At 39.1% G+C, this 25,000-nt stretch overlaps 4 protein-coding genes across 4 annotated transcripts in view; 1 reads left to right on the top strand and 3 right to left on the bottom strand.

Annotated features, from left to right (window-relative positions):
* The window catches only part of LOC111342999 (uncharacterized), an 11,537-nt gene extending 7,021 nt beyond the window's left edge, over positions 1-4,516 (top strand). Inside the window, exon 8 of the mRNA XM_088750853.1 lies at positions 413-4,516. Coding sequence (XP_088606979.1) covers positions 413-879 — 467 coding nt within the window. The 3' untranslated portion in view covers positions 880-4,516. The remainder of the gene's footprint in view (positions 1-412) is intronic.
* Positions 4,517-9,649: 5,133 nt separating this feature from the next.
* Positions 9,650-16,148, bottom strand: LOC111343007 (dnaJ homolog subfamily C member 27). Its single transcript, XM_022950132.2, has 7 exons — positions 15,803-16,148; positions 14,957-15,039; positions 13,964-14,033; positions 13,594-13,758; positions 13,128-13,247; positions 10,920-11,086; positions 9,650-10,464 (listed from the first exon to the last, which is right to left on the bottom strand). Exons 1-7 carry the CDS (start codon positions 15,875-15,877, stop codon positions 10,332-10,334), a joined length of 813 nt encoding a protein of 270 aa, XP_022805867.2. The 5' UTR covers positions 15,878-16,148; the 3' UTR covers positions 9,650-10,331.
* A 2,204-nt stretch (positions 16,149-18,352) lies between these two features.
* LOC111343006 (uncharacterized) lies at positions 18,353-19,947 on the bottom strand. Its single transcript, XM_022950131.2, has one exon. It carries the CDS (start codon positions 19,579-19,581, stop codon positions 18,625-18,627), a length of 957 nt encoding a protein of 318 aa, XP_022805866.2. The 5' UTR covers positions 19,582-19,947; the 3' UTR covers positions 18,353-18,624.
* A 124-nt stretch (positions 19,948-20,071) lies between these two features.
* The window catches only part of LOC111343005 (neuroligin-4, X-linked), a 7,323-nt gene continuing 2,394 nt past the window's right edge, over positions 20,072-25,000 (bottom strand). The window contains exons 3-7 of the mRNA XM_022950130.2: positions 24,992-25,000; positions 24,722-24,823; positions 23,546-24,002; positions 22,613-22,833; positions 20,072-21,697 (exon numbers count right to left, since the gene is read on the bottom strand). The exon at positions 24,992-25,000 is cut by the window's right edge and continues 146 nt beyond it. Coding sequence (XP_022805865.2) covers positions 21,561-21,697; positions 22,613-22,833; positions 23,546-24,002; positions 24,722-24,823; positions 24,992-25,000 — 926 coding nt within the window. The 3' untranslated portion in view covers positions 20,072-21,560. The remainder of the gene's footprint in view (positions 21,698-22,612; positions 22,834-23,545; positions 24,003-24,721; positions 24,824-24,991) is intronic.

The raw sequence follows: 25,000 nt of genomic DNA on the forward strand, positions 1-25,000 counted from the left end.
CCTTTATTATTATTATTATTATTATTATTATTATTATTATTATTATTCCGTGTAAGTTTTAAACATAATGTTTTAGTAAAATCGCCACCGGTGGCGATTTCACTTTGAGTGGTGGCGAGTTTTTTATGGTGGCGAATTAACCGTGAACCGTGTTTGCCCGCCTGAATACAAGGGTATCAACTGTGAGAAAAAAATCATGAAGTACTTCCATGAAAATGTCAACCACACCCATTAAGTTGTCTATCGATGAAACGTACTCTCAGTCCTATTCAGCTAGACATCCGTCTGTCTTCCCCACGATCCAGGTGTCTGCCTTTCCTTTTATTCCTCTCTGCCTCTCTGTCTTATGATCGGCATCTCGGCGTTCAATGATGAAACGAACTTATTATATGTTTAATGGTTCTCTTCCCAGAAAAATGGATACAGATGACGCCATCAACTGTTTGCTTTGGAGCAAAAGATGATTCTTATGGTTTCTTTAAAACTAACCAAACCGGTAACATAATAACATTCAAATTAACCTACCAATCTGGATACGTGACCTGCCGTAAAATGGACCCAAACTATCAGTCCAAATGGGGATGCCTTTGGCCCAAATTGATCCCCAACCAAATGGCCACGATGATAACTGACACAAACCGTAATCTTCTTCTGCCAACCAATTACTACCTAACGGATTATCAGAGCTGTAAGTTTTACGGCCTGCCTTGGGCCACAACCGAATCGCCAGAACTTCTCTTCGATAATTTTTCTACCCCGCTGAAGACAGAAGCGAATCAAGAATTCCAAATCTGGTACAGCGAGGACTTGTTCAACTGGCATGACACCAATAATGGGCGCGAAAAGACGTGTGTTGCGGTGCATGGGCTGTATGTTTGAGTGGCAGAATCGTAGTCTCGCGCTTTTTATTTTTCTCGAGTTCCGTGGCGTGACTTTTTATACTTACTGCAACTCTCCCTATTTCTGCAGCAGCCGCACATTTTCTTAAAAGCAATTGCTTGCCTCGATCTTGAAGAGTAAACTATGTCCAAAGAAACTGAGGAGACAAAACGAGAGGTTCATTCAATCTTCTCATTCCATCGACTCCTTCTATTACATAGTCTTTAGTCTTGGTGAAAGTATTGAGATAAGGTTGCTTACCACCCAGGTTACTCAGCCTGTCGGAGGTAATCCTGTCCAGGCCTTGGAGCCGGTCAATATCGCGAGATCGACTCAAAAAAACTCTCTCTAATGGAAGTCTGTTTACCGAGGCATCTAGGAGACTATGACGGACAAAGTAGAGATAAATTATGTTTATGAGGAAATGCTTTGTCTTGAGTGGGGTTTTCCGCCTGAGATTCATGGGAGTCGCCATGTTCCTGCCTACGACCCGATCGTGACTAGTTGTCTCTTTATGACTTTTTGATTAGGTTTAGAGTAAAATAAGCGGGTTGCTATTTTGAATTGATCCATGCAAATTTAATGCACCCGGTGAGTCGCGATTGAAAAACTTCAACATTCCTTTCAATCCACAGATGAACTGATGTGAATACACGTAATTATTATATAAGTACTGTGATTTACTCAGTGCAAACTCACTCGATAAAAATCGTCGCCCATTGATGAGAAGCAATCCGTTGGTCATAGGAATTTTTTCACCGGCGAAAAAAATATCGTATGACTAGTCAGAAGCCTGTTACGATTTTTTTTCACAAGTGAGAAAAATCATACCGGTTTCTTCCCGCCTTTCGGGGCGGCCTGCGAAGTAATGAGAGTTAATGTCTACTCCAATTCAGGGTAGAGAACGCTTTGTTAGTTTGAAAGCTTACTTGAGCCAATATTTTCAATAACCCTTCCATCCTCAAACGCAAGTCCCAATTTCTTTCAATGGGGTTTGTAATCTTTTTTCTTGAAATGAATTATTTTAAAAGTACAGTCCTTTCGCCTTTTTAAGCATACTCGAATGCAGTTTTTAGGCGTCTTGACAGCATTGAATAAAAGCGAATGGCGCGAATTGCTCTGACGAAGGGCTAACACTCAAAACGTCAGCTTTTTAACTCTTTATGGTGGCCAATTTACATTTTCAGCTGAGTTGATATAGCCAAATTACTTCATGGTTAGTTCGCTTGTACAATTTTTATTCACTTGTTGTGAAGAATCACAAACTCACTCGCTCGAATACTCGCTCGTTCATTTGCAATTCTTAACAAATCATGAATAAAAATCGTACGCACTCACCAACTACGAAGTAATCTATATCCATGACATCAGGAAATAAAAATATTCTGCCGTTAAGGAGGTTCCTCTCTTTGGCGTAAAAGTGAGAACTCAGTACAATGTCGTCTGCGATTTTACGATATGCACCTTAAGTATATGGAGATGACACAAAGAAACTCAAATATATGCTAGCCTATTCTTATTTTTCCCTTTCCACCATTTCAAACGATGGTTAGCTTCCGGATTTAGAGGACATTGGAGGATGAACCTGGTGTGCAAGAAATCGCATTTACAGCTCTATTTTCTACTATAAGAGATCTCAGAGTGTTGGCAGACCTGTGAGTTTTTGCAGTGTTCGAACTTTAATGATCAGTTTGATTCCCTTTACATTTACTAGAAAACAAAACTTGCATTGATTTCCGAGAATACTTTGTCATTCTCGTCACGAACTCGCAGTTTTTCAATGGACATCATAATGATTTACATACAGTCGAACCTGTATTAATCTATAATTCATGGGGAAGGGCGTGGTGACCGCTTTATATAGGTTGACTGCTCAATACAGGCTCCACAGATTAGGGATATTGTAAAGAGCGATAAGCAGCGCCACCTTATGCCATAATAGACCATTTAATGCACAGAATCTCGCTCAGAAATGACATTTATTACCAAAGGGAATAAATCAATTTATGCAGCCTGCGCCGCGTTTACATCCAGGACTTATAATGGCAGATACTTAAACATCCGAACATTTGATTTCGGGCCTCTTTTAGTTATGCTTCGGTGCAGGGCAAACATTTTTCTGAAGGCTGAAGGGCTTTCGACGGAATCCTCCTTATCTCCCTTCAGAAGGACTTCAAGAGAGGTGTCCATTTCATCGTTCAGTTTAGTAGGCTGTTTTTACTTGAATTAAGCGCAGTTAATCGCTATAACAAGTCATACAATGAAATTAATGCAGTTTTTGGTCATGGAAAATTGCAGACTGACCCCAAAGGCATTGCAGAAACTCTAAACAATCACTTTTCAAGCATCGGTAAGAGCCTTGCAAAGGCCTTTCGTGGTTTAAAACCGACTCAGTACGATGCAGTTCCTACCTTATCGTTCTCTCTCAAGTATGTGACGTCAGCCTTTGTTGAAAAGCAGCTGCGCCTAATGAAAACCAATAAAGCGGTAGGACTAGACAACATCAGTGCACGTTTACTCCGTGATGCAGCAAATGTACTTGCTTCACCTCTGAGGGATATCATAAACCTCTCTTTTGAGAAGGGTCAATTCCCATCATCTTGGAAATGTGCGAAAGTGACTGCTCTTTTCAAAGAAGGTGATAAGTCCGATAAAGATAACTATCGTCCCATTTCTATCCTGCCCACGGTCAGTAAAGTAATTGAGAGAGCTGTTCATTCTCAACTTTACGGCTACCTCGACTCCAACAATCTGCTTGCTGTGAACCAGTTTGGCTTTAGACGTGCAAGATCTACCGCTTTAGCTCTAACGCAGTTTACCGATGAAGTGCTAAGTAATATGGATAAAGGTTTAGTAAATGGTGTAGTTTTTATTGATCTGAAGAAAGCCTTCGACACCGTTGACCATGTCATTTTACTCGGGAAGCTCAAATCTCTAGGATTACGCAGCAAGAATCTTGAGTGGTTCCATTCCTACTTATCCTCTCGTTACCAGAAGACTGTGATTGGTCAAGCCTCTTCTCATGCGCGGAAGGTTTCCGTTGGTGTTCCTCAGGGGTCTATTCTCGGTCCATTACTATTTGCCATTTACATCAACGATCTACCCAAGGTCCTTCGGAACACTACGGTCACTTTATTCGCTGATGACACTGCTATCTACTGCTCTTCTCAATCAGCCCGTGACCTACAGACCATGTTGAATCAGGATCTGGACAGGCTAGCTCAGTGGCTCTACGAGCATAAACTTACACTAAATATCTCGAAGTCTAAATTCATGCTCATTGGCGGTCCAAGGAAACTTAACACCTTAGAAGAATTCACATTAACAATCAAGGAGAAGGAGTTAGACAGAGTCAATTCGTTCAAGTATCTGGGCGTAATTATCAATGAGAATCTGACTTGGACTGATCACGTGGATTACATTAAGACCAAAGTGTCTCAGAGGCTTGGCGTTTTACAGAGAATAAAACATCTTATGCCAAGAAATACAAGGGAACTCTTTGTAAAAGCCATGGTGCTGCCAATCCTTGATTATGCTGATGTGACTTGGGGGGATAAATCCAACACCACTCTGATGAACAAGATCCAATTACTCCAGAATAAAGCAGCTAAATTAATTTTAGATATGCCAAAGCATTCATCAGCAACAGAAGCTCTTGATCTACTTGGTTGGGATACATTGGAAAAAGACGAAGATCTCATCGTCTATTTTTGGTTTTTAAGTCCTTGAATGGACTAATTGATTGGAATTTTAATTTTAATCATTTTAAAGACATGCATGATTATAACACTCGTTTTAATAACAACATTTGTAAACCACAATCAAAGCGTACATGGGGTCAGCATCGGTTTGTTTGTCATGCAGTAGATGACTGGAACGCTCTCCCAGACGGCATTAGGAACATTTCCGATTTTTCAGTTTTTAGACGTCTTGTTAAAAACATGTAGTCTCTTCTATTGATTATGCCCTTTTATCCTTTTCTTGATAACCATATTTATATTTTCTGTTATCCTTACGTTAGATTTATGCAGGGCCTCACTGAAAACCACACTTTGTGACGTGGGCTCCCTGTCAAAAGATCTTACTTATTATTATTATTATTATTATACAGGCTAATCACATGGCGTGTTGTACAAGTGCTACCTTTCCGGGAGAGGGACTAACGGGAAAAATGATTTTTTTACCCATGTTTCTTCGCGTGCAACCCCTTAAACGAAACCTTAAACTCTGAAAATGTTGGCTCTTTTTCCTGAAATCCCTACGCGAGACCAAAATCTGAAATCTACACCCCTAAGTGAGAGGACGGGTATCCCCGTTTGTTTCATATAGCTATGAGTGCTACCCCCGGGATTGATTTTTCTACTAAGACGGTCATTTTTTGGAAGAAACTAGGAGGATGAGGTGTTTTAAATGTGTATAGGGCATTACCCATCCACAGATTTTTGCTGTACTGTGTATCAGTTCTTCATTTTCCGAGTTCCTTAGTGCCAACCGATTTTCGAGTCTCCTCGATTAACAGTGACTGCGTAGGAAAATGAAATTCGAGTTTTATTTTCGTTTTTCTTTACGCTGTAAAAAGCCGAAATGGGACTTTCTCTGCTAGGAAGGAAACTGGTTGATAATTATTACGGTGTGGGTGTGTTTTAACAGTAAATGAACATTTCATATCGATAACAAGAGACCTCATTGAAAAAGACAGCAAAAACATGTAATTAAAAAACATTAAGTACCAAATATTTCGACAAGTAACTTTTGTTTGCATTCAATGTGGATATGGTCAAATCTGTTGCAAACAGTCAGTTTCTCCCCTGTCACACACTACACTGTAATTCAATTTCTCCCATTCCTCTTGGGAAGCAACCGGGTTAATGCAACCTGACTAGATAATTAAAAGACTGAGTTGGATAAATTATGATAATTTATGAGTTGTTCCAAAAATATTCATGCTCCTCCAATAGGAGTTTTTTCTGGTTTGAACCGACCTTCTCCCCAGCAAATCTTAGGTTAGCTTGAAACTTTCCTATTAGGGTTTTGAGAACCTCCTCTTCATCACAATTTACAATGATCTTCCATGGGTAATAAGGGGGGGAGGGTGTGAGAAGGGTATCTTCTGGAAACAAGCAAATTGATGTACAGCTCAAATACTGAGTTAACACAATGTTTGAATGTTTCATTCATTGTTCAATAGACATTGACTGTTATACTTGTAATTAGAACACATTCAATTTTTAATTTTTTATAACCCTGAAGTTTACCAATGAATGAAAAAAATGTACATCAAAATATTTGGCTTTGTAAAAACAGAGTATCAGTAATAATTTTTCAAAGGATTATGCAAGTTGTATAAAGACATAATTATAGAGTATTTTGCATCTAAACCTTTAATGCTCATTCACAGAGCTCTGTCTTTGTTTATGCATGTATATATCTGTCCTAAATGACTAACTGATGAAAAAATGTAGGCTTATGACATACAAGAGTCTAGATTTTGTGTGACCACCAGATACTGTACACTGTGCCAAGCTATACTGTTTTGTATTTGATAAAACTCTTCAATACCGTCAGTGATGTATTGGCCATAAAAAGAATCATATTGTGGAAGGATGAAGTATGTTAGTTCACCATCAGTACAGCTTATAATTAAGGTAAAAAAATATGTACAATATGGCTCATGTTAAGTTTAGTCATTGCAAGATGTTGGTGTTTCAGGTATTCAAATTTGTTTGTGTCCAAGTTTCAGTGTTACAGATTTGAACAAAACCTCACTGTATTTAATACATGCCCTTCTATACAAGTATGTCATCAAAATGTACTCCTTGTTGGGAATATAACAGATTAGATGCATGGTTTACAATGTAGAGTTACCAGCTATAGGTGTCATACATCAACTTGTGAAGCTTTTACAATGGTTATTATTGACAGCTGTGGTGGTAGGTTGGTGAAATACATACTGTATCAAACAGCCTTGTCAAAGTAGACTTTGTAACCATATTAGGTAGCAAAGAACAGCTGGTCTTGTGGACTGGAATGTCTATCAGATGTGCATGGTATTCGGTACCCTTGGCTATCCATCTGCTATAGTGCATACAGTTCCGTTTTGCGTGAATCCACATACCAGAATTAATCAATGGCACCAAGAGAGGTACATGTGCTGCAGATATATCATGTAGATACAAAAAAAAACCCTGAAAATTATAGAAAAAAGATATCCACTTTTAAATGACTGAATAATATTTTAAAATTTACACTTAACATTGCATAGAGAAGGCTGTCTGCCATGAAGGGGCAGAAATTATGAAAAAAAAAAAGTAATAACTATACTTGGTCAAAATGAATGTCTGAAGGCTATTTTTTCTTTGTTGACATCATTAACACAGTTTAACACAGTTCAAAAACTAAGTAATAGTAAGTTAAAATAATTTTTCATGAAACTGCTGGTCAGAGTTAATGTAGCAATTAACAAGTATTAGTACGTTTAAATAATTTTTTATTAAACCGCTGGTTAGAGAGCTAGTGTAGCAATTCGCCTTAAAGAGAGATATAATAATTATGGGCCCAGTTGTTCAAAGGCCGATTAGCTCTAACTCAGGGTTAAATTTTAATCCAGGTTTCTAAATTTCTCTAATCAAAAGCCATTTTGGGATAATTTTCCTAGTTCTTTTTAGGACATTCAATCATCAAATTGTAGACAAATGGAAATAAGCTGAATTTTCTTTCAGAGCTTTCAGATCTGAAATCAAATTTCACACTAACCCTGGGTTATCTTAACACAGCTTTGAACAACCCGGCCCATGCTTCCAGAAATTGAAAAATTTTAGAATGTTGCTGGCTATAAAAGTCTATGTATGGACTTGAAAATTTTTCTAAGACTAAGTACTTTATCAAGGTTACCAATAGTAACATTCTTCAAAAAGCTGTGAAGGACATATAAATTGGCTTATGATCACTGTAGTATGACTCAAGTGTATGACTTGACTCAAGTGTATGACTCAAGTGTATGACTCACTGTAGTATGACTCAGATTTTACAAGATGTGGTATATTTGTATAAATGTGATCTATCAGAGTATGGTAGTCTGTAGTATACTGCTTCATCAACTGTGTATATCCTCTTTCTTCGATTAAACATTTTGTATCAAGTGACCTTTACGAGTACTTCCCGAAGACAACCGAACAATCGATCTAAAGCTCACACCGTTTTTTAAGCCTTATTTTATATACTCATACTTATAATCAACTGCAAGCTGCGGTGAGCTTAGCCCCATGCAAAGCAGCAAACCCAAACAACGAGATTAAATAGGTACATTAATTATGAAGACTTACCTGTTGTGTTCTGTAGGTTACGAAGAACGAACCATGAAAGACTCTTACTTCAAAACAAACGATGCCAGTGTATTCGCCAGGCTACATTCTCAACCATTTACGCCGAAGATCTTCGGTGTGGATCTTTGACTTTTTCCATATAATCCTTTCAAAATCTTGGCGTACATTTCGCAAACCTTCGCCGTGACCTTTGAGTGGAATGCACCTTGCTATATTCTGCGGGCCGGGTGGTTCACTTACGCCAACAGAATACATTACGAATTCAAACCGGTCGAGCGTCGATACATCCAAGAAGAGCTAAGAATAAAAGCTATAGCCAAAGAGAAAAGCCATTTCTCAAGGAAGTCGACCCACTTTCAGTTCTCACACGACTTCGGCACTCGCATGATGTACACAAATTTGAGCCCGCGATACTCCAAGGTTTGGCTTTCCTGGTCAGCGGCTCGACAAAGAAAAAGTTCACAGGAATGGACCAAGCGCTTTTTTCCCCACGAGCCCCCAACACCTCCTATACTCATGAATGCTACGCATTCACTCGTAAAAAGGGATGAACAATGCTTTAATTTGTCGTTCTTTGAGAAAGGACAAATTTAGCTAGTCTCCGAATGTCGTGTGCTTACTGCCGTTTCAGTAAGTTATGACATACCTATTAACCAGAAGAGACACAAGTTTGAAAGCTTGCAGCTGCTATTGTGCTTTGTGACAAATATAATTATGATATACAGATGATGAACTTCGAGTTTACCTCTCGCGAGCGATCCAAGCCAAAGCCAGTTATACGGACTAAATTTTTGAAGAAATCAACTAATATCGTCCAAAACATAATTCATACCATAATTTTTCGTGAATTTCGTTGGCCATTTCGGAGATGCATAAAACGTTAATCAGTCTTACCACGTTAAGTGGAAAGCTTGTGATACGAAAAGGACTCTTTTATGCTTTCGCATAAATAACTAATTTTTAATGATCAGAATTTGGCTATTTTGCTCATCTTTTTTCTCGAAACACATCTTAGTCATTTTTGCAGCTTTTTATTGATAGTTTTGTGGCCAGTAGGTGACTTAAGGGTAAACTCGCAAAATTTTATTTCTCACTGAAAATCAAAAAAGCCACGAGACACACTCAGGAATAAAACGGTTAAAAATAAGCAAAATTCAGTACTGTTTGTGATAACCATAAAAATCCGTGACATCTGCCCGTCTGGCATTTTTGCACGGGCTGTTTAACATCAGAAATCTCTCCGGGTCGCTGCGCTCACCCGTCGGCCACTGATACTTCACCAGCACCTTTCAAGTTTGCTGTATTTGAGAGTAAGCCGAAAACATTCCCTTCAAATTTTCTGTAATTTTCTTTTGGGGGCTTGAAGTTAATGTCTAATTTATTTGAAAATTTATCTTTGCCTAAAAAATCAGGTGACAGAAAAGAAAAATTAAGACCACATAAACAGGTCAGTTTCTTTAACTGTTATTCACAATAATATTTACATGGATTAAAACACGATTTCTTGTTTGACTTAGTTACTCCTGTCCTTTATATGATCAGTTCAGTTGTCTTCATCTTCCGGGAATAGTCGAAATGTTATTGATTTCATGCCTAACGCCGAAAAAAAGATACGAACAAAGATATCTTGAATGAAAGGGCTACTAAAAGTCTTAAGAGGTCATTGTCGGGCAGGAACCCATCGCTTAATGGGCTTCTGTTGCCTCGGCAGTATTTTTCAATTCCTAGTAAAGCTTTGTTATCAGCCTCTTATCACTATACAGTCCATCTTTGCTTTTAAGCGCTTACGATACTTGATTTGAGGGGCTTTAACCCTTAAACTCCCATGAACGACTACGACAGAATTTCTCCTGAAAATATCAATACAATATCAGACAGGTGACGAGAATAAAGAAAAATATTAATTGGAGGATCATCAGTTGATCCAATACCTTATTCTCCCAATTAAGATCGTAAGAATTGGGTGGCAAACAGTAAGGAGAATTACTAATGAGATCTTGGGAGTGAAAGTGTTTAGAAGAATAGAATGGTAACATCAATCTGCACAAATAAGAAGTGCAAGTTTCATCGGCGAAGACGTTGAAAATGTCAGTGACATCATCGATAACGTGGCTAATTTCCTGTTCAGTACTATCTGTGAGACTGTAACAGAGCTGCACGGGCATTCACCAACGCTTTGAAGGCCTCCTCGGTTCCTGGAGCCAAACTTTTGTCTGGGTGTATTAAGATGGCCAACCTTCGATAGGCTCGGTTAATTTCCTCCCTGAAACAATGATACAGACGAAAATAGGGTAAGTAAATTGAATCAATACATCTAGTTTACAATATGAAATTCATTGAGGAAGGGTAATATGACAAATAGGACATTTAGTGCTCTCTCCGCCAGAGCGTGTGGTTTAGAAAATATTGGAGACATGAGTTAAAATTGAGAAATTCAAGCTTCCCATAGCAAGAGTTGTTCAGGAAGACGAAGAAAAGAAAAAGATGAGATGAATGCTGTATAGAGGGTTTATACAAATAACTATCGAACAATCGAGCACTGCATGTACGTTGCAAGTCTAATGATTTAGTCATTTCATTTTGGTTTTAGTTTTCAATTTGTTGATTTTTCCGTCACAAGAACTCTGTTATGTCATATATTTTTACTTCTTTCCACTTATAGTGATCACAACAGCAAATTGCATTTATTTTAACACTAATTGATGTCACATATTTTACCTGGTCGCTCCGGCTGTCAGTCCCAGTCTCTCGTAGTTATCTTTGGCTGATTTCAACCTGTGAATAGCCTCTGCCTGTTCTTTGGTGTAACCCAGAGTTGTTGAGGCATTGACCTGAACTGGTTTACCACCATTTTCTATTGTTGCCAATACTGACTTGAATAGGGTCTGGAAAAATAAGAGGTATTGCTAGCGTTAATTATTCAAAACTGATGAAAATTTCAGGAACTCATACAGTTATGGAAACAGTTACTACAGAGTAAGTGAATGTAAAAATGAAAAAACGGTGACTACAGCTGTTGTGTTCTTCACTTAATGCATAAACCTATGTACATGTGATGATTAACGAAAGGAATTCAATGAGTAAGAATCAGAGTTAAGTTGACAAGAGATTTTAGCTGATGGCTTCTGCAAAAGGTTCGACTGTCTTGTAGAGTTTAGGCATACTCGGGTCTGTTCAGCTCATGTATAAAATGATCAAAGCACAAATAAACAGAAAGCACTGCAGACTTTAATAAAGATTATAGTTCAGCACTAAATTTTCTCCGGTTCTTATTGGTTTAAATCGATCACGTGACGCGATAGTGTTCATCCGTGGAGAGACACTATCAGCCCATAGTGCCCGCCCGCGGGAAATACCCGGATGGATAGTGCCCGTCCGCGGAAAATACCTGGATTGATAGTACTCATCCGTGAAAAGTTTTGAATAGTTTGACGGCCGCGAAGTTAGGCAGATCGGAAAAACAGTGACTTTTCAATTCTGACAGGTATAACGTATTATTTAGCCTATGTACGGTTGCGAATTATTGACATTTGTGACAAGCTATAGGCGCGGAAGAAAATTTAGTGGTGAACAATAGAGTGTTTGTGTCTCGGAACTATCGGTCTGATAGTTGCCCCTTGGAAATTTGATGTTTGTGAAACTAGCGTATTTGTCCTCCAAGCTTCGCTTCTCGGGCAAATATTTGTTTTAAGAACATCAAATTTCCGCGGGGCAACTATCTGACCGATAGTTCCTCGACAGAAACACTTTATTGTTTAATTAGTAGAACCAAGGTTTATATTCCATGAGCATCAATTTTCCTCAAGCTATTCACAAATTTTGGGGTAACCCACATATAGATGCATTCTCTTGCAAGCCGAGAACTAAATATTTCAACTGAATCTCTCTGACGATGAAGCAATGATTGCCTTCAAAAGACAGCTTAATATGAAACAGTATGTTCCGTTGAAGCTAATTAAGAGATGGATAAAAGTTCGGGAATGCACTGAATTGTTACGTATGTAATTTACAAGTTTGCCTGGCACGACAAGAGGGCGGAGTCATAGAGCAGAGCTTAGCCAGCCTTTAACGGGAAAGCATCACCACATTTTCTGTGACATTCAGTTTTTTACATCTCTCAAACTTGCTTGTGATTTACTGAAAGACGAAACATATATTTCTGAAAGTGTAGTGGTGGAGACTGTCACCACCAGCGACAGCAGTCCTTCTCAGGACTACACTCAGCCGGACGAGAACACAACACTTTCACATGTTACCCCCGGCAACAAAATCGCCCAGGCTTCCCGAATGATTTGTCGCCGCAAACCGCTGATGTGAACCCCTTACGAAACTGAAAGTGAATGGAACTTTTATCTCCGTGGCAACCTCGTTGCATCAGCTTGTTGACAAAAAAAAAATAGTTTGCTTTCTGAGCTCACCCTCGGTCCCATCCCGTTGACGGCCAATCGGTCAACAGAAAACACGATGTAACCGTTGTTCAATTTCCCACTGACCGTGCGTTCAAGTCATACAACCAAAACATGGGAAGTGTCGACTTCAATGATCAACAATGGAATTACTATGCTGTGGGCTGCAAGTCCGAAAGTGCATGGCGGCGATATATTTTTTTTTTTTTGGTTTCTAGTCGATGATAACAGCGTGAAAGGCGCAGGCACACATTTTGGAAACCGAAGAGGAGATCATCTCTCTAAACCTCAGCTGTAGTTTCAAGCAGAGAGGCAAAGACGAATTAAGTTGCCACTTAGTGTTTCGGAGGAGCGCTTAACTATTGGACACTGGCGTATATAGAAACCTCTAAAGAACTCTACAAACGTTGTTTGAAACCAAAACGAACGAAGTTTGCAGAATGGCTAGTATGTTTTGCGAGAAACGGTTTTGTAATAATGCAAGTCTTAGTAAACATAATTGTTGCCTGATATTTCATACCTGAAACATATCATTGACTCCCTCACCAGTCTGGGCAGACGTCTCAAAGTACTGAAATCCATGACCATTGGCCCACAGCTGGCCTTCAGTTTCATCCACAACTCTCTTCTTGCTATCGATCTACAAGTTTTTAAACTTATCAGTCTCTCAGTGGATCACACTAGTATTGTCTGCATACTTAACCCTTTAAATCCCATGAGCCACCAAGACAATATTTCTCCATGCAAATTATCAAGAATGCTAACAATATCAAGCAGACAGATGAAGAGAATATTTAGAAATATATCAATTACAGGATTATTAGTTGATCTGATTTTAAATCGTGCAGACCAACATATACAAAGAATTGTATGACAGACCATAGGGAGAATTGCTAAGAAGATCTAATGGACTGAAAGGGTTAAAGGTGGGCTCAGCTCAAGTTGTGATGACCCATCAACATTAGGTACTCAAGTTTCTGCCTCACCTTGTTGGCACAAACAGCAAATGTGATCCCTTCAAAGTCAGCTGCATTACCAATATCTTTTTTAATTTCATCCACCCAGCTGTCCAATGCATCAAAACTGTCCCTGTTACCAACGTCATAAACAAGCATGGCACCCTGTGTATCCTTGTAGAATTCATTACGAACCTAAAATATATTATAAATGTTAGGAGTTAACAAGACAATCAAACAACAATAGTGGCATTAGTTGCTGTTATGATGATGATGTTACTCAGAAGCTCTGTAAAATTTTTAAGAGATGGAACAAGGGGAAAAAAGTTTCCATATTTTCCAATCAATTTTTTCCCTAGTCCATACAAGTTAGATGCCTTCAAAAATAGAAATAGCCTACCTCATAAAACACAGGGTGACCAGCCATGTCAAATATGTTAACTTTTACCTCCTTGTCATTTATTGATACCCTACGTGGAAAGAATTTGGAACGTGATAATAACGGGATTTTAAGAGAATTGCCACAAAAAGTGTAATTCCTACTAGCTATAGCATTCTCCTCGGGCAGCATGATTGGTTACAGAAACCCTTAGATCAGAATAAAAAATGTTCATACATTTCTTTTTACTAGCCCCTGGAGTACACACAGGAGTGGCTTTAAAAAGGAGCTTAGTGGTTGTTGTATGTCTACCTTGAAATTGAAAATGAGAACCCTCTCAGGAAAACAGGTAGTAACATGAATGCAAAAGCACACATGTTATGATGAAGGGAACACTAAGCATGTCACAATGTCTTGCAGATATGCACATATTTAATAGGTATTTTAAATCAAGACTGATAGACCACACAGTCAGTAACTTTTACTGGGTCTTATTTCAAACAATGTGCAATATGACATTCTCAATGTGCAGTCTGACAGTGACTCATGCAAAAAAGCAAGTTTGCCATATGACATGAGAAAAAGCCTGGGGCCCAGTCGTTCAAACGGTGGATAATGCTATCCAAAGGATAAATCGCTATCCAGCTGGCAAATGTTACCAAAACTATGCTATCCACCCAGTGGATAGCATTGTGCACCCTTACAACAACCAGGACCTGAATTCTATGTGCCATGCAAGGATAATGCAAAAATCAAAAATACTCTACTGTACAAATTCTATTAATATAAGGACTATCACCACCAAGGAATCCTTTGCTAAAGAACACTCAATTAATATTAGGGCAAACAAATTTGTTTATTCAAGAAACCCACCAGCAACTATAGTAGCCTTACAACCTTCGCCCATATAATAGATCTACCTATAAATCACCCTAAAAATGACTATTAGCGAGGTAAATCTACAACTGCCCCTCATTTAAAATAACATAATCAATGCCAATGAGGTATACTTACTTTGTCACACCATAGTCAATTCCTATTGTAGTCATGTACTTGCTCACAAACCGTTTCTCACAATACCTCTTGATGATACAACTCTAACAAGTAGATGACATTACAAATCATTATCAGGTACACAGTTCTCATTGTACCTTTTTTTCCTTCTCTCTAGATGTTTAGTTTGTGCAGAAAATAACTTCAGTAACATCGGGACTTGACACTAACTTTTTGAATTACTAGCCAAGTGGCTAGTGACACCTTAGATGTCACAACAATTTCAGTTTGTTTACTAGCCAAACTAGCCAGTGGAAAACAAAAACTATTGGCCAAAACTGAATTTCTACTAGTCTGTGGCTAGTTGGCTACCGTTAGTGTTGAGCCCTAAACATAATGTGTAATGGAAGTTGCCAATTTGGAGATCTGTCTTTTGCTGTGATTGAGCAAAATGTAGCTTTATAAAACTTTTTTTTAGGTGACATAAAAGTGAGAAAAGCATTTTCAATTAATAAATATCACTCAAGTTCAGACATTTTCTTCAAAAACAATTTCCTGACTTTTTCCTCGGTTTCCCAAGTATTAAGCATTAAACCATAGAGAAAAACTCTAAAAGTGAAAGCTAGCCAAACTAATTACTCCAAAAACAAGCACAGTGGTCAGTGGTTCAGTGTGACATGTACAGTATTATTGCACAAAATATCTTTGATTCTTGCCTAGTAATCAATCCATCTTTAAATGCTAACTGCATGCATCGTTACCCCCGTTTGCCATATGAGTCTTATTGGTAAACATTTAAAAGTAGAAACTACATAGATTCACTTGCTCGAGAACCAAGTAACCTTACTTTGCACTATCGTAACTAACCTTTCCCGTTTCAGCGTTTCCCATGCTGATGATTTTTATGCGAATTGCTGTCTTGTTCCGATGAAATTTATCCATATTGATCTCAGTGTCGATCAATATCGAACAACCGTTATGTTTATAGTGTTTGTGCACGTTTCACCGAAAACGTCGGAGAAAAATTCGCCATTGTTGCTCAACAAACAAACTCACTACCGCTTGATACATTTCTAGAGATGCACACCAGGAGATCTGATCCCAAAGGCAATTTCAGATATGGTTTTTGAGGTGACAAATTACGGTAAACAAACTGAAAAGTTCATGGAAACCGCGCCGACGCCATTTTAGTTACCAACTTGGTTACCAGGTCCGACGAATAGTTGAGATCGAAGTAGTGTGAGATGAGGGGACTGGGTAGGACTTTTTTCAACAAAAGACAAGTATAAGTAAGACACGTAAAGCGTGTATCTGATCCTACTTATTCTTTTGTTTTCCTATTTGTTTTGTTTTTTTCTGACTAAATCTTGATTTTGAACTTATCCAGTCAGCTAAGGTGCTGCAATTTTGCGCTTCGATTCTTCTCATTATCAATATATTCACTAAATCATGGCAGTCTCCTAAACTTTAATCTTAGAAAGCGATATGAGCTTTGGGTAAAAAGTAAAGCATTGAAAAAAGAGGGGGAAAGAGAATAGGCGTAGAAATTAAAAAAAAAAAAAAAAAAGGACTTTCGAAGTGGCTTAACATAAGCCTCCTTGAAACTTTGATGGAAAAATCGGCTAGCCACTGGAGTGTGACCCTTCCCAATGCAGGGCCGCATATTCGACCAATGCTGACGCTTCTTCTCTTGACCATTCTTCGGCTTCGAGTAGGTCTTTTATTGACGTTGCTTTCCACTGGTTCGTTTGGGCTTTTTTTCCGGGATCTTTTTGGGCTATTTTTCCTTGTACTACCAAAACGCCTTCTTTTGCTCATTGCTGCTTATGTTAAGTCGGGGGGTTAACGGTTTTTTTAGTCAAGTCTGTCGTAGTTCTCCTGCCAATACTGTAAGGCTATATTACCGATCACTCCACGCATGTAAACAATCCCAGCACCTAACTTCGCAACGCAAAAAACCGTCAGCTTCAAACACAGTTTTCGGAGAAACAGTGAGAACTGCGCTGAGGTTCGATGCACTTAATGATAAGTCCTATCTATAGTTAATAATTAGGTGTACTTTTTGGTCAAGTGGAAGCAAGGTATAGTAAAAAAAAATAAGAGGATAGGGTGCGATTCACAGGGATTTGCACCCTCGAAAAAGGTCATCTCATTCTTACAACAAAATACGCAAATATGAATTGCACATCAAAAACTCAGTAGCCTCAAGTTAGCGTGGAAGGGTTACCTTCGAATTCTAAGTTTTGTCTTGGTATTAGGGGAAAAAATTGGACTTGAACTGACCTCTTCGAAACGCCGCAACCACATGGTAGGACTGCAGTGTTGGAAGTGAGTGAAAAATATGCACAGTGGTCACCGCATAGTCCGCACACCACCTGAACCATCTCAAAGGTTGGCCATATTGGTTTTTCCCATTCGTTAAAACTTTACTGAAGCGAACTGAAAAGAATTTTTTTTAATTATTGAACGTATTTTCATTAAAAAAGGGGCTTGTTTTATTTGCGGTATAGAAGTTGCTAAGGCAGATGAACAGAAGGAGGAAGAACAAAAACAACAGCTCAGGAGAAATATTAGAAGGATGGAGAACATGAATTCAAAGACGTATTACGAAAATCGACTTTGAAAAATTAACACCGACACATTTGAGATGCGCGAGCCATAGCTTGCCTAAGCAACATCGCTGTCACCGGCGACTTTGGGGATCCAAATTTGGCTTAAAAAACAATTCACTAATAGATAGCTGGAAGGATTACAACTTCTTAATTTTCTTTAATCCTCAGCAGGGTACAAAAGAAGCGTAAAACTAGGAAGCAATTCCATATAAAGATTCGATAAGAAAAACGATCCGATGCGAGTGAGCTTATCACCAAAATACACAAAAAATCTTATGAAGCATAATGAAACTGAACGAAATAAAATGACGAGTTACCTTGTCCAGCAGCAATGGATTGGTCAAATCGAAATTGGAAGAAAATGTTCCAGCACTGAAGTTAAAAATGACTCTAAATCTGACGTTTTGCCCACACATGTGTTTTTTGAAACGCCGCTAAGACACTCGGGAAGTTTCTCAAACGTCTTTAGTGCCTTATCGTTAGCTAAAATTGCTCTGAAGAAGGGCTAACGTTCAAAATCAAATTATCTAGTAATACTCCCACCAGCGCGGGACCACAGTTTCTCTAGAACCTTACCTTATACGCGGTCGTCCGATTTTTTTATCACCCGGATAATTATAGACCGAGTTAGATTCCACTCAGCCCTTTTATCATTACTTGTATTTATTTTTAACTTGGTAATCCGTCTCGGTTTGGGGTCCTCAACTTTCTTACAGGCCATGCCATCCTCAGGGTATTATAACATTATCTTCTTTGAATTATTAAGTTAATCATTATGTTGGATTAGATTGTTTTGTTCGGTTAATGGAATTTAATTTATTGTCATTTAATTGTAATAAATAAATAATTACATAAATAAATTTTGCAATGAACATGAAACTACAAAAATGAAATAAGACCAATTGAGTGTCGCTTAGAACAGATTTGTACTTGTGTTGGAGCATCACAGTGCCTAATCTTGTACCATGATCCATTTTCGTCACGGCCGGGTAATCGAGATACGCGTACGGTAAATGGAACTCAGCTGTAACAATAACAGAAACATCAATTCTACTTTCCACCGTAAAAAGTTTTATTCTAAATCAAGAGAACGTCGTCAGAGGAAAATTCAGAGCTTTCTTTGTTCGACAAGGAAAACAGCCGTTTTGTTTTCCTACACACAATGGCGCAACACACCAAAGAAACTGAGCATACAGGGACGATGGAGATGAGAGCCGGGTATGGCTTGTTGGTATCCACTCGACTTAGAAAGCCGATCGCTGTTGAATAACTTCCTACCACTCCAATGAGACATCTGGAGGACTTGAAAAAGGACATGGCAAAGTTTGCGACAATAGCACCAATAATTATATCTCCTGTTCCAAGAAAAACGTGCGTTTGATTCTCTCCAAATCGCACTGTGAACACTGAGGGAAGCTCCCACGCGCTGTTCATTTCGAATAACTGGCAGAGAAGATTGCCACATTCTCCGATGCTCAGGAACTGTGGAGTTTCGTTCATGCGTGCGAGCAGGCAAACGTCGTAGACAAGGGCAGTCCACAAAAAAATCTGCAAAAAGGCAAAGTTTCTGAACTGGACGTGGCTGGCCAAGAAGGCAAACATCGCGATGATGACATTGTTGATGATCCATCGAAACTGGGTCTCCACTGATAATAACCAGATTCCACCAAATAAAATGCCAAGTAAATAACCGGTCCTCAATGGTAACCACTGAGCGAATGCGATCATAATAAAACTAACGACGGCGACATGTTGTAAAATGATCATCACAGACGGATAGTATTGGAGAATGACCACAGTTAGACCCATGGCTGCAAAATACGTAAAAGTAAAGAGCAAATACTGCGGTAGCCTCAACTCCGCTCCTTTTCCTTCGTCTTCAAGAGATGCGGAGTTCTCGCGGCAATCTTCTATTTCGTTCTTGGGGACGCTCGTCCATTGTCCATTTCGCCGCATCCTTTCGCCGTATATCGCGCTGAAAAAAATCAATGCGCTTACCGAAAAATCCATAATCCAGAAATTGTACAGCACCATTTTTGAAACGGAGAAATGTGCAGAAATCAACAGCACAATTTTTTTTTCTCTAGATTTCTTTCCTTGTCGGAGTTCACTGTGAAGAAATTTTTCTTCAAAGCGATGTTTTCAAAGACGTATTACCTGTTGTGACGTCAGAGAGTAAAACAGCAAGCAGCAACACGCGGTGTTTTGAATAATTCAAAGAGCCGAGAATTCTCTTGAGGTTATTGGCAGGTAGAACAAGCAAAGGTCCCACAGATGATCTTTACACTCAAAACCTAATCAAACATAGTGTTACTATTGTGTAGCAAAACAATGAAGACTGACGCCATTGATTTGTTGTGTGAAAAAAGGAATTTTCCTTCGAATTTTAGCGAAACCCAAAAGCATCCAACTCTCGTTTCTATTTTACTCCATGAAACTGAAAATTTTATTTTTATCCTTTGGTATCAGGAGATGAACAATGGATTGTCTTAATCAGTCCAGTAAGACAGCAAAGGACCAATAATAAAATCAACATATTTACTCAGCAGTCAATGTGAAAAGATCATTCTTTCCAGAATAGATGTGGATAAAACGTGCTCCCGTACTTTTTACTTAAAAAATAGGAGGAAAATGTTCGAAATTGATTGCTTTGAGTTGTTATTTAGAACGTGTCCTGCGCCTTGATCACTGGAGTTTACCATATGAATTAGCTTGTTAGAAACTTTACGGCCCCACTATTTGATCAAAGTTTGGCCGTTCTTTGACAAATTTGCGTTCTAAACAATCCTCATTTTGGCTGAGTCTTTCATCTGAACTTTTATTTATGTAACAGTGGGAGGCCATTTACTGAATCATATCTACCCTCACATAGTAAGTCAATGGCCCACTGATTGCCTAAAAGCATGGTTTGGCTTAGACCTCGTGTAAATAACCGGCCCTACCCTCACATAGTAAGTCAATGGCCCACTGATTGCCTAAAAGCCTGGTTTGGCTTAGACCTCGTGTAAATAACCGGCCCTACCCTCACATAGTAAGTCAATGGCCCACTGATTGCCTAAAAGCATGGTTTGGCTTAGACCTCGTGTAAATAACCGGCCCTACCCTCACATAGTAAGTCAATGGCCCACTGATTGCCTAAAAGCCTGGTTTGGCTTAGACCTCGTGTAAATAACCGGCCCTAAATGTTTTATGTCCTACCTTTTAAAAATCTTAATTCAGTTCCTGTTGACATTCTTGAGAAAGTACAAATGTTGCCACCCTATATTTGAGAAATGGGGGATTTTTTCCGTGTTTACTTTGCGAATAAAAGCCCTGGTCTCAATTGTGAATCTTAGTTTCTCCAAGGGCATAATTTGAAAGTATCTCGAGAAATAAGAAAGATACCGCGATAAGCATAGATCATGGAAGGAACAGGATTCAAGGACAGGGCGTTTTTAAGTTTTTTAGTTTTGTTTGGCAGAGGAGGGCCTCTTGGGGAAAAAAAAAATTGAGGGGTAAGTTACGTGAAGTGTGTGAAAAACACTTAGAATATTCGCAATGCAATGAAAAAGCGTCACGCGCGGCTTGTTTAAACCCTAGTTTGGACCAGATGTCTATTTTGAAGGTATCCCTCGGAAGCAAGAGAATATGCGGTGGATAATCTCTTGCTCTGATGTTATTTTTATAATCAAGATAGTTTGTCTAATCTCCAAGCAATAATGCTGCTGATGCTCTTTGCTTTTCGCTCTAACTTCTTTCTCTTTTCCTTTTTTTTTTTACGTAGAACCAACACACTCCGCAAGTGGTTTCCAAGTAAGGAAATCAAAGACAAGGGCCTGGTTATTTCTTGAGTCTTCCGGGATCCTACACAGCGACGGGTCCTAGAGCTTGTTATATTACAGGATTGACCCGTTACCCTGAGAGGAGCTCTCGGAATTATCCTTGGTCTGGAAATTTGAAGTGTGCAAGTTAAGGGATTGCTGTAGGTGTAATATCATGGCGTATTAAGTCTCTAAGCTAGCTATGAAAGTCAGTTACATATTTAATGGTTCCTCAAAGTCATGTCCTCGTCTTTTTCGCTTGTTGTAGCTGATCACCAATATGACAAACAAAATCACAGCTACAGCACCAAATACTCCAGTTAGGGTGGCCAGGACAAGCAGCAGCGTATCTAGAATTTAAAGGTAAAATAGGTTCATTTTCTCAGGAGCCTAATCAATCATTTCTCGATCAATTTCTCTCGAAACTCCTCCTGGTCTCCGCCAGAACCAAAAGCAATTTAGAGCATTGCTCCTCCTGGCGCACGGTGATGGGACTACCGCTGGCCACATACTGAGGACTCGTTAGGACCGCTGACCTGTGCTTGTCAGCCAGATCGTTTCAGACACTAAAACCCACGAGCATCAACAAATATCTTGCGAATTGAACTTATTATCGTAAGTCTATGATATTGTGTTTCGTTTAGCTTAATAGTTCGCATTACTTAGTGTTTGGATTTTGTGATTTATCCTGTAGATCTGTTTCATCGTTGTGATTAAACCAAATCAACCGAGGAGTTCGCTTCACACGGAGTGTTCTTTTATCACAGGTAACCCAACCCAGAATTATTCCCTAACAATTTTTCGGTACCGATGTATACTCCTGGGTAGAAAGAAACGCTCTAACGATTTAGGGTATTGATCAAGAGCACATCCCAGTGACTCTAACCGCGGCCTTGAGCCCGGATCTTGCGCTCCTGAGCCAGATGTGCGCACTGCCATGCTGCATCTACCCAACTTCGTTCCCAGGGTCTCTCTTCGTCCCGGTTTCAGTGCGGTAGGAAGAGGGACCCTAAGGACGAAGTTGCCATCTTCCAGTTATTAAAAATAAAGGTGAATCAAAACTCGCGTGATCTGTGAGGTCAAAATTGAAATTGTTGTTGGCATTTTGTTTGTCTAGTTGGTATGACTTCTCATCGATTAGATTCTTGTTACGAGATATTCAATGTAGAAACGTTGCTCTCTTTGCACTGAGATACATGTGATATTCTGCTCTGACATGAATGACATTGATCTCAAAATATTATTGGATGCTGTTTGTCACACACCTTTCTCGTCTTTCTGTTTTTCAGGAATTGTCGGCATGTCACTAGCCGTGGTGGGCTTAACTGTTACTTGAAGACTTGGTAGAAGCTCATTCCATAACGCCATTTCCTTTGGACGTAGTTTGGACCGCAGTGTCAAAGAAAAACCTAGTCCCAGATAGTGTTCTTCGTCTGTTGTAAACTGGGGCCACGTTTCTGCTAATGGCGTTGGCTGATTAGGGTTCCTAGCATGTTAAGCAGTATTATTAGAGAAAAAAAGGATTTTTGGGGGGAGCGCATTTAGTTGGAGTGAAATACTTCTCCACGAAAAAAGAAACACAGTAAACAGTGGTGGGAGTGTCAATTATTTTCCCTAAATTTCGACTAATATTTACCAATTCATATACATAACTCAGTGCAGTTGAAATATTTTGAAATTGGTTAGGTCAATCACTTTAAAGATCAGTGCAAGCTAGCAAACTGGAAAACAAAAACAATACAAGGTAGCAACCTTTGCTCCTTACAGACTAGTTACTTGGAGGCCGAATGATCGGTCCTTTTTTCATTTTTCTTTTGTTTTTTCTGTGCGCACGCTGATGTACGAAAACTACAAAAAAATACTGTTTGTATAACTGTTTGGAAGCAAAATAAATTAGGTATTTTACAGGGCCCAGAAGTTCAGAGGGCGGATAACGCCGGCTATCCAACGGATAAATCGCTATCCAGTGGGCAGGTGTCATCAAAACTTACTGTGTTATCCACCGCGTGGGGATTTACCCAGTGGAGAGAGTTACCACCCTACCAACAACTGGGGTCAGGTGTATAATTTACTTTTCTGACTCCATCCTTATGTGGTCTATGGTTAATAAAAATAAAATGTCCAACCTCTGGTAATACTTCCTCGCAAACCTCGCCCCCAGCTCTAAAATGCGGTCTTTTGACTTGTTCTTGACTTACCCTGTTTTTGCAAAATTAGTCCAAAAGGTCATGATCTCTTTACTCAGTTGAATGTCGTAAGGAGATGTAAGATTCTTGGCCATAACAAGGGGCTTTCCAAACGTATATAAGACGTCGGCGCGATGATACACCCCAAGCCATGCGGGAAGCGGAAACGGAATGGCAGGAAATGTTTTTGGTACTTTTTCAAGTTGATAAAAGTAGGTGGGAGCCTGTTTCTTTGTAAATGCCTTGACTGCTGTTATTAGCGGAGCTTTAAATGTTGCGTCGGAATTCATGTCGATGAACTGCTGTCGGATCACATGAGGATCAGTGGCGTTCGACCAATCAGTGTACTGGTAGATAAGTAAATCCAGGATTTGGGAGTTTTGATTACGAACCCAAGTCCGGTTGCGAATCGTTTCTTCAAAGAGAGTTTTTGACATCCCGTTCGGAACTTCAAGGCCTTTCAGAACACCTTGAAATAAATAAAACGTGAAGAAAAAAAAGCTGCAAATAAGCTGTAATGCAATCGGGCACTACAAGAGGGCGAGAATTGTCGACCCTTTTTATATGCTTATTTATTTTGTGAAATTTGTTTGTTTCTTTGTTTGTCAGCTTTTTTTTCATAGCCATAAGTGTGCTTACTATCGACTTATTAATGTAGCCTACAATAGTCAAATTACAAGTAGGTAAGCATCTTTAAGACAGAGCGGATTGACTAAACTACTACATATGGTAATCACTGTTATTAAAGCAGGCTGGCTCGATATCTGGACTCTCACCTCAAAATTGGTTCCATTGTCGAAAAAATGGTGAAATAAAAATACATAACATGAAGATATAAATAAACGAATAAACGAATTACAGGCCCGAAATTTTCTCCCACATAAACATCCTAGTCCGGCCGGATGCCGAAAAACAGAACTGAGCCTGACTACTTTGTTCATTTTGTTAACTGAGCTATTTTTTTCAGATAAGAACAGTAACTGGGATGAACTCTGCCGTTAGAAATGAAGGCACAATTCCCTTCGATAAAGGGGTAGTTTGATTACCGAGCCTACATTAACAGGTGCTATAAAACAAACATACCTTTTTCAGCCTCCTTTATAACTAGAACGGCCAGGAAGAAGGAGATACCAAAAACTAAATGTAACATCAAATTAGGATTGAAAGTTTGAAGACACTTGGACCTACCAGGCGCACCAGTGATAAAAATGGAGCCATCATCCCGGGCCACTCCAGCAATGATATTAGTCCTATTAAACTTGCCGGCTTGAAGCAATTTGGCCGGTAAATCTGTGCATGGTTAACAACATAATTTATTATCTAGACTTAGTTATTTTACAACTTGGAGAACGTCGTTTAGATATCGCCTGCGATATGAATTGTATAGACTTTTCAAAAAGTGTTTTGCCTATGGGAGCAGTCGAACTGGACGTTAGCACCAGCACCAACCTCACATACCTGGTAAGA

Source organism: Stylophora pistillata, chromosome 2, assembly GCF_964205215.1.
Source record: "Stylophora pistillata chromosome 2, jaStyPist1.2, whole genome shotgun sequence".
In the NCBI taxonomy this organism is placed as follows: Eukaryota; Metazoa; Cnidaria; class Anthozoa; order Scleractinia; family Pocilloporidae; genus Stylophora; species Stylophora pistillata.

What these genes read in the sequence shown, in the direction of transcription:
- LOC111343006 (XM_022950131.2), bottom strand. Translation starts at nt 19,581, where the DNA reads ATGGTGCTGTACAATTTCTGGATTATGGATTTTTCGGTAAGCGCATTG.
- LOC111343007 (XM_022950132.2), bottom strand. Translation starts at nt 15,877, where the DNA reads ATGGATAAATTTCATCGGAACAAGACAGCAATTCGCATAAAAATCATC. An exon ending in GTCACCCTGTGTTTTATGAG is followed by an intron (nt 13,759 to 13,963) that starts GTAGGCTATTTC and finishes AATATATTTTAG; the next exon opens with GTTCGTAATGAATTCTACAA. An exon ending in CTGACAGCCGGAGCGACCAG is followed by an intron (nt 10,465 to 10,919) that starts GTAAAATATGTG and finishes TCATTGTTTCAG; the next exon opens with GGAGGAAATTAACCGAGCCT.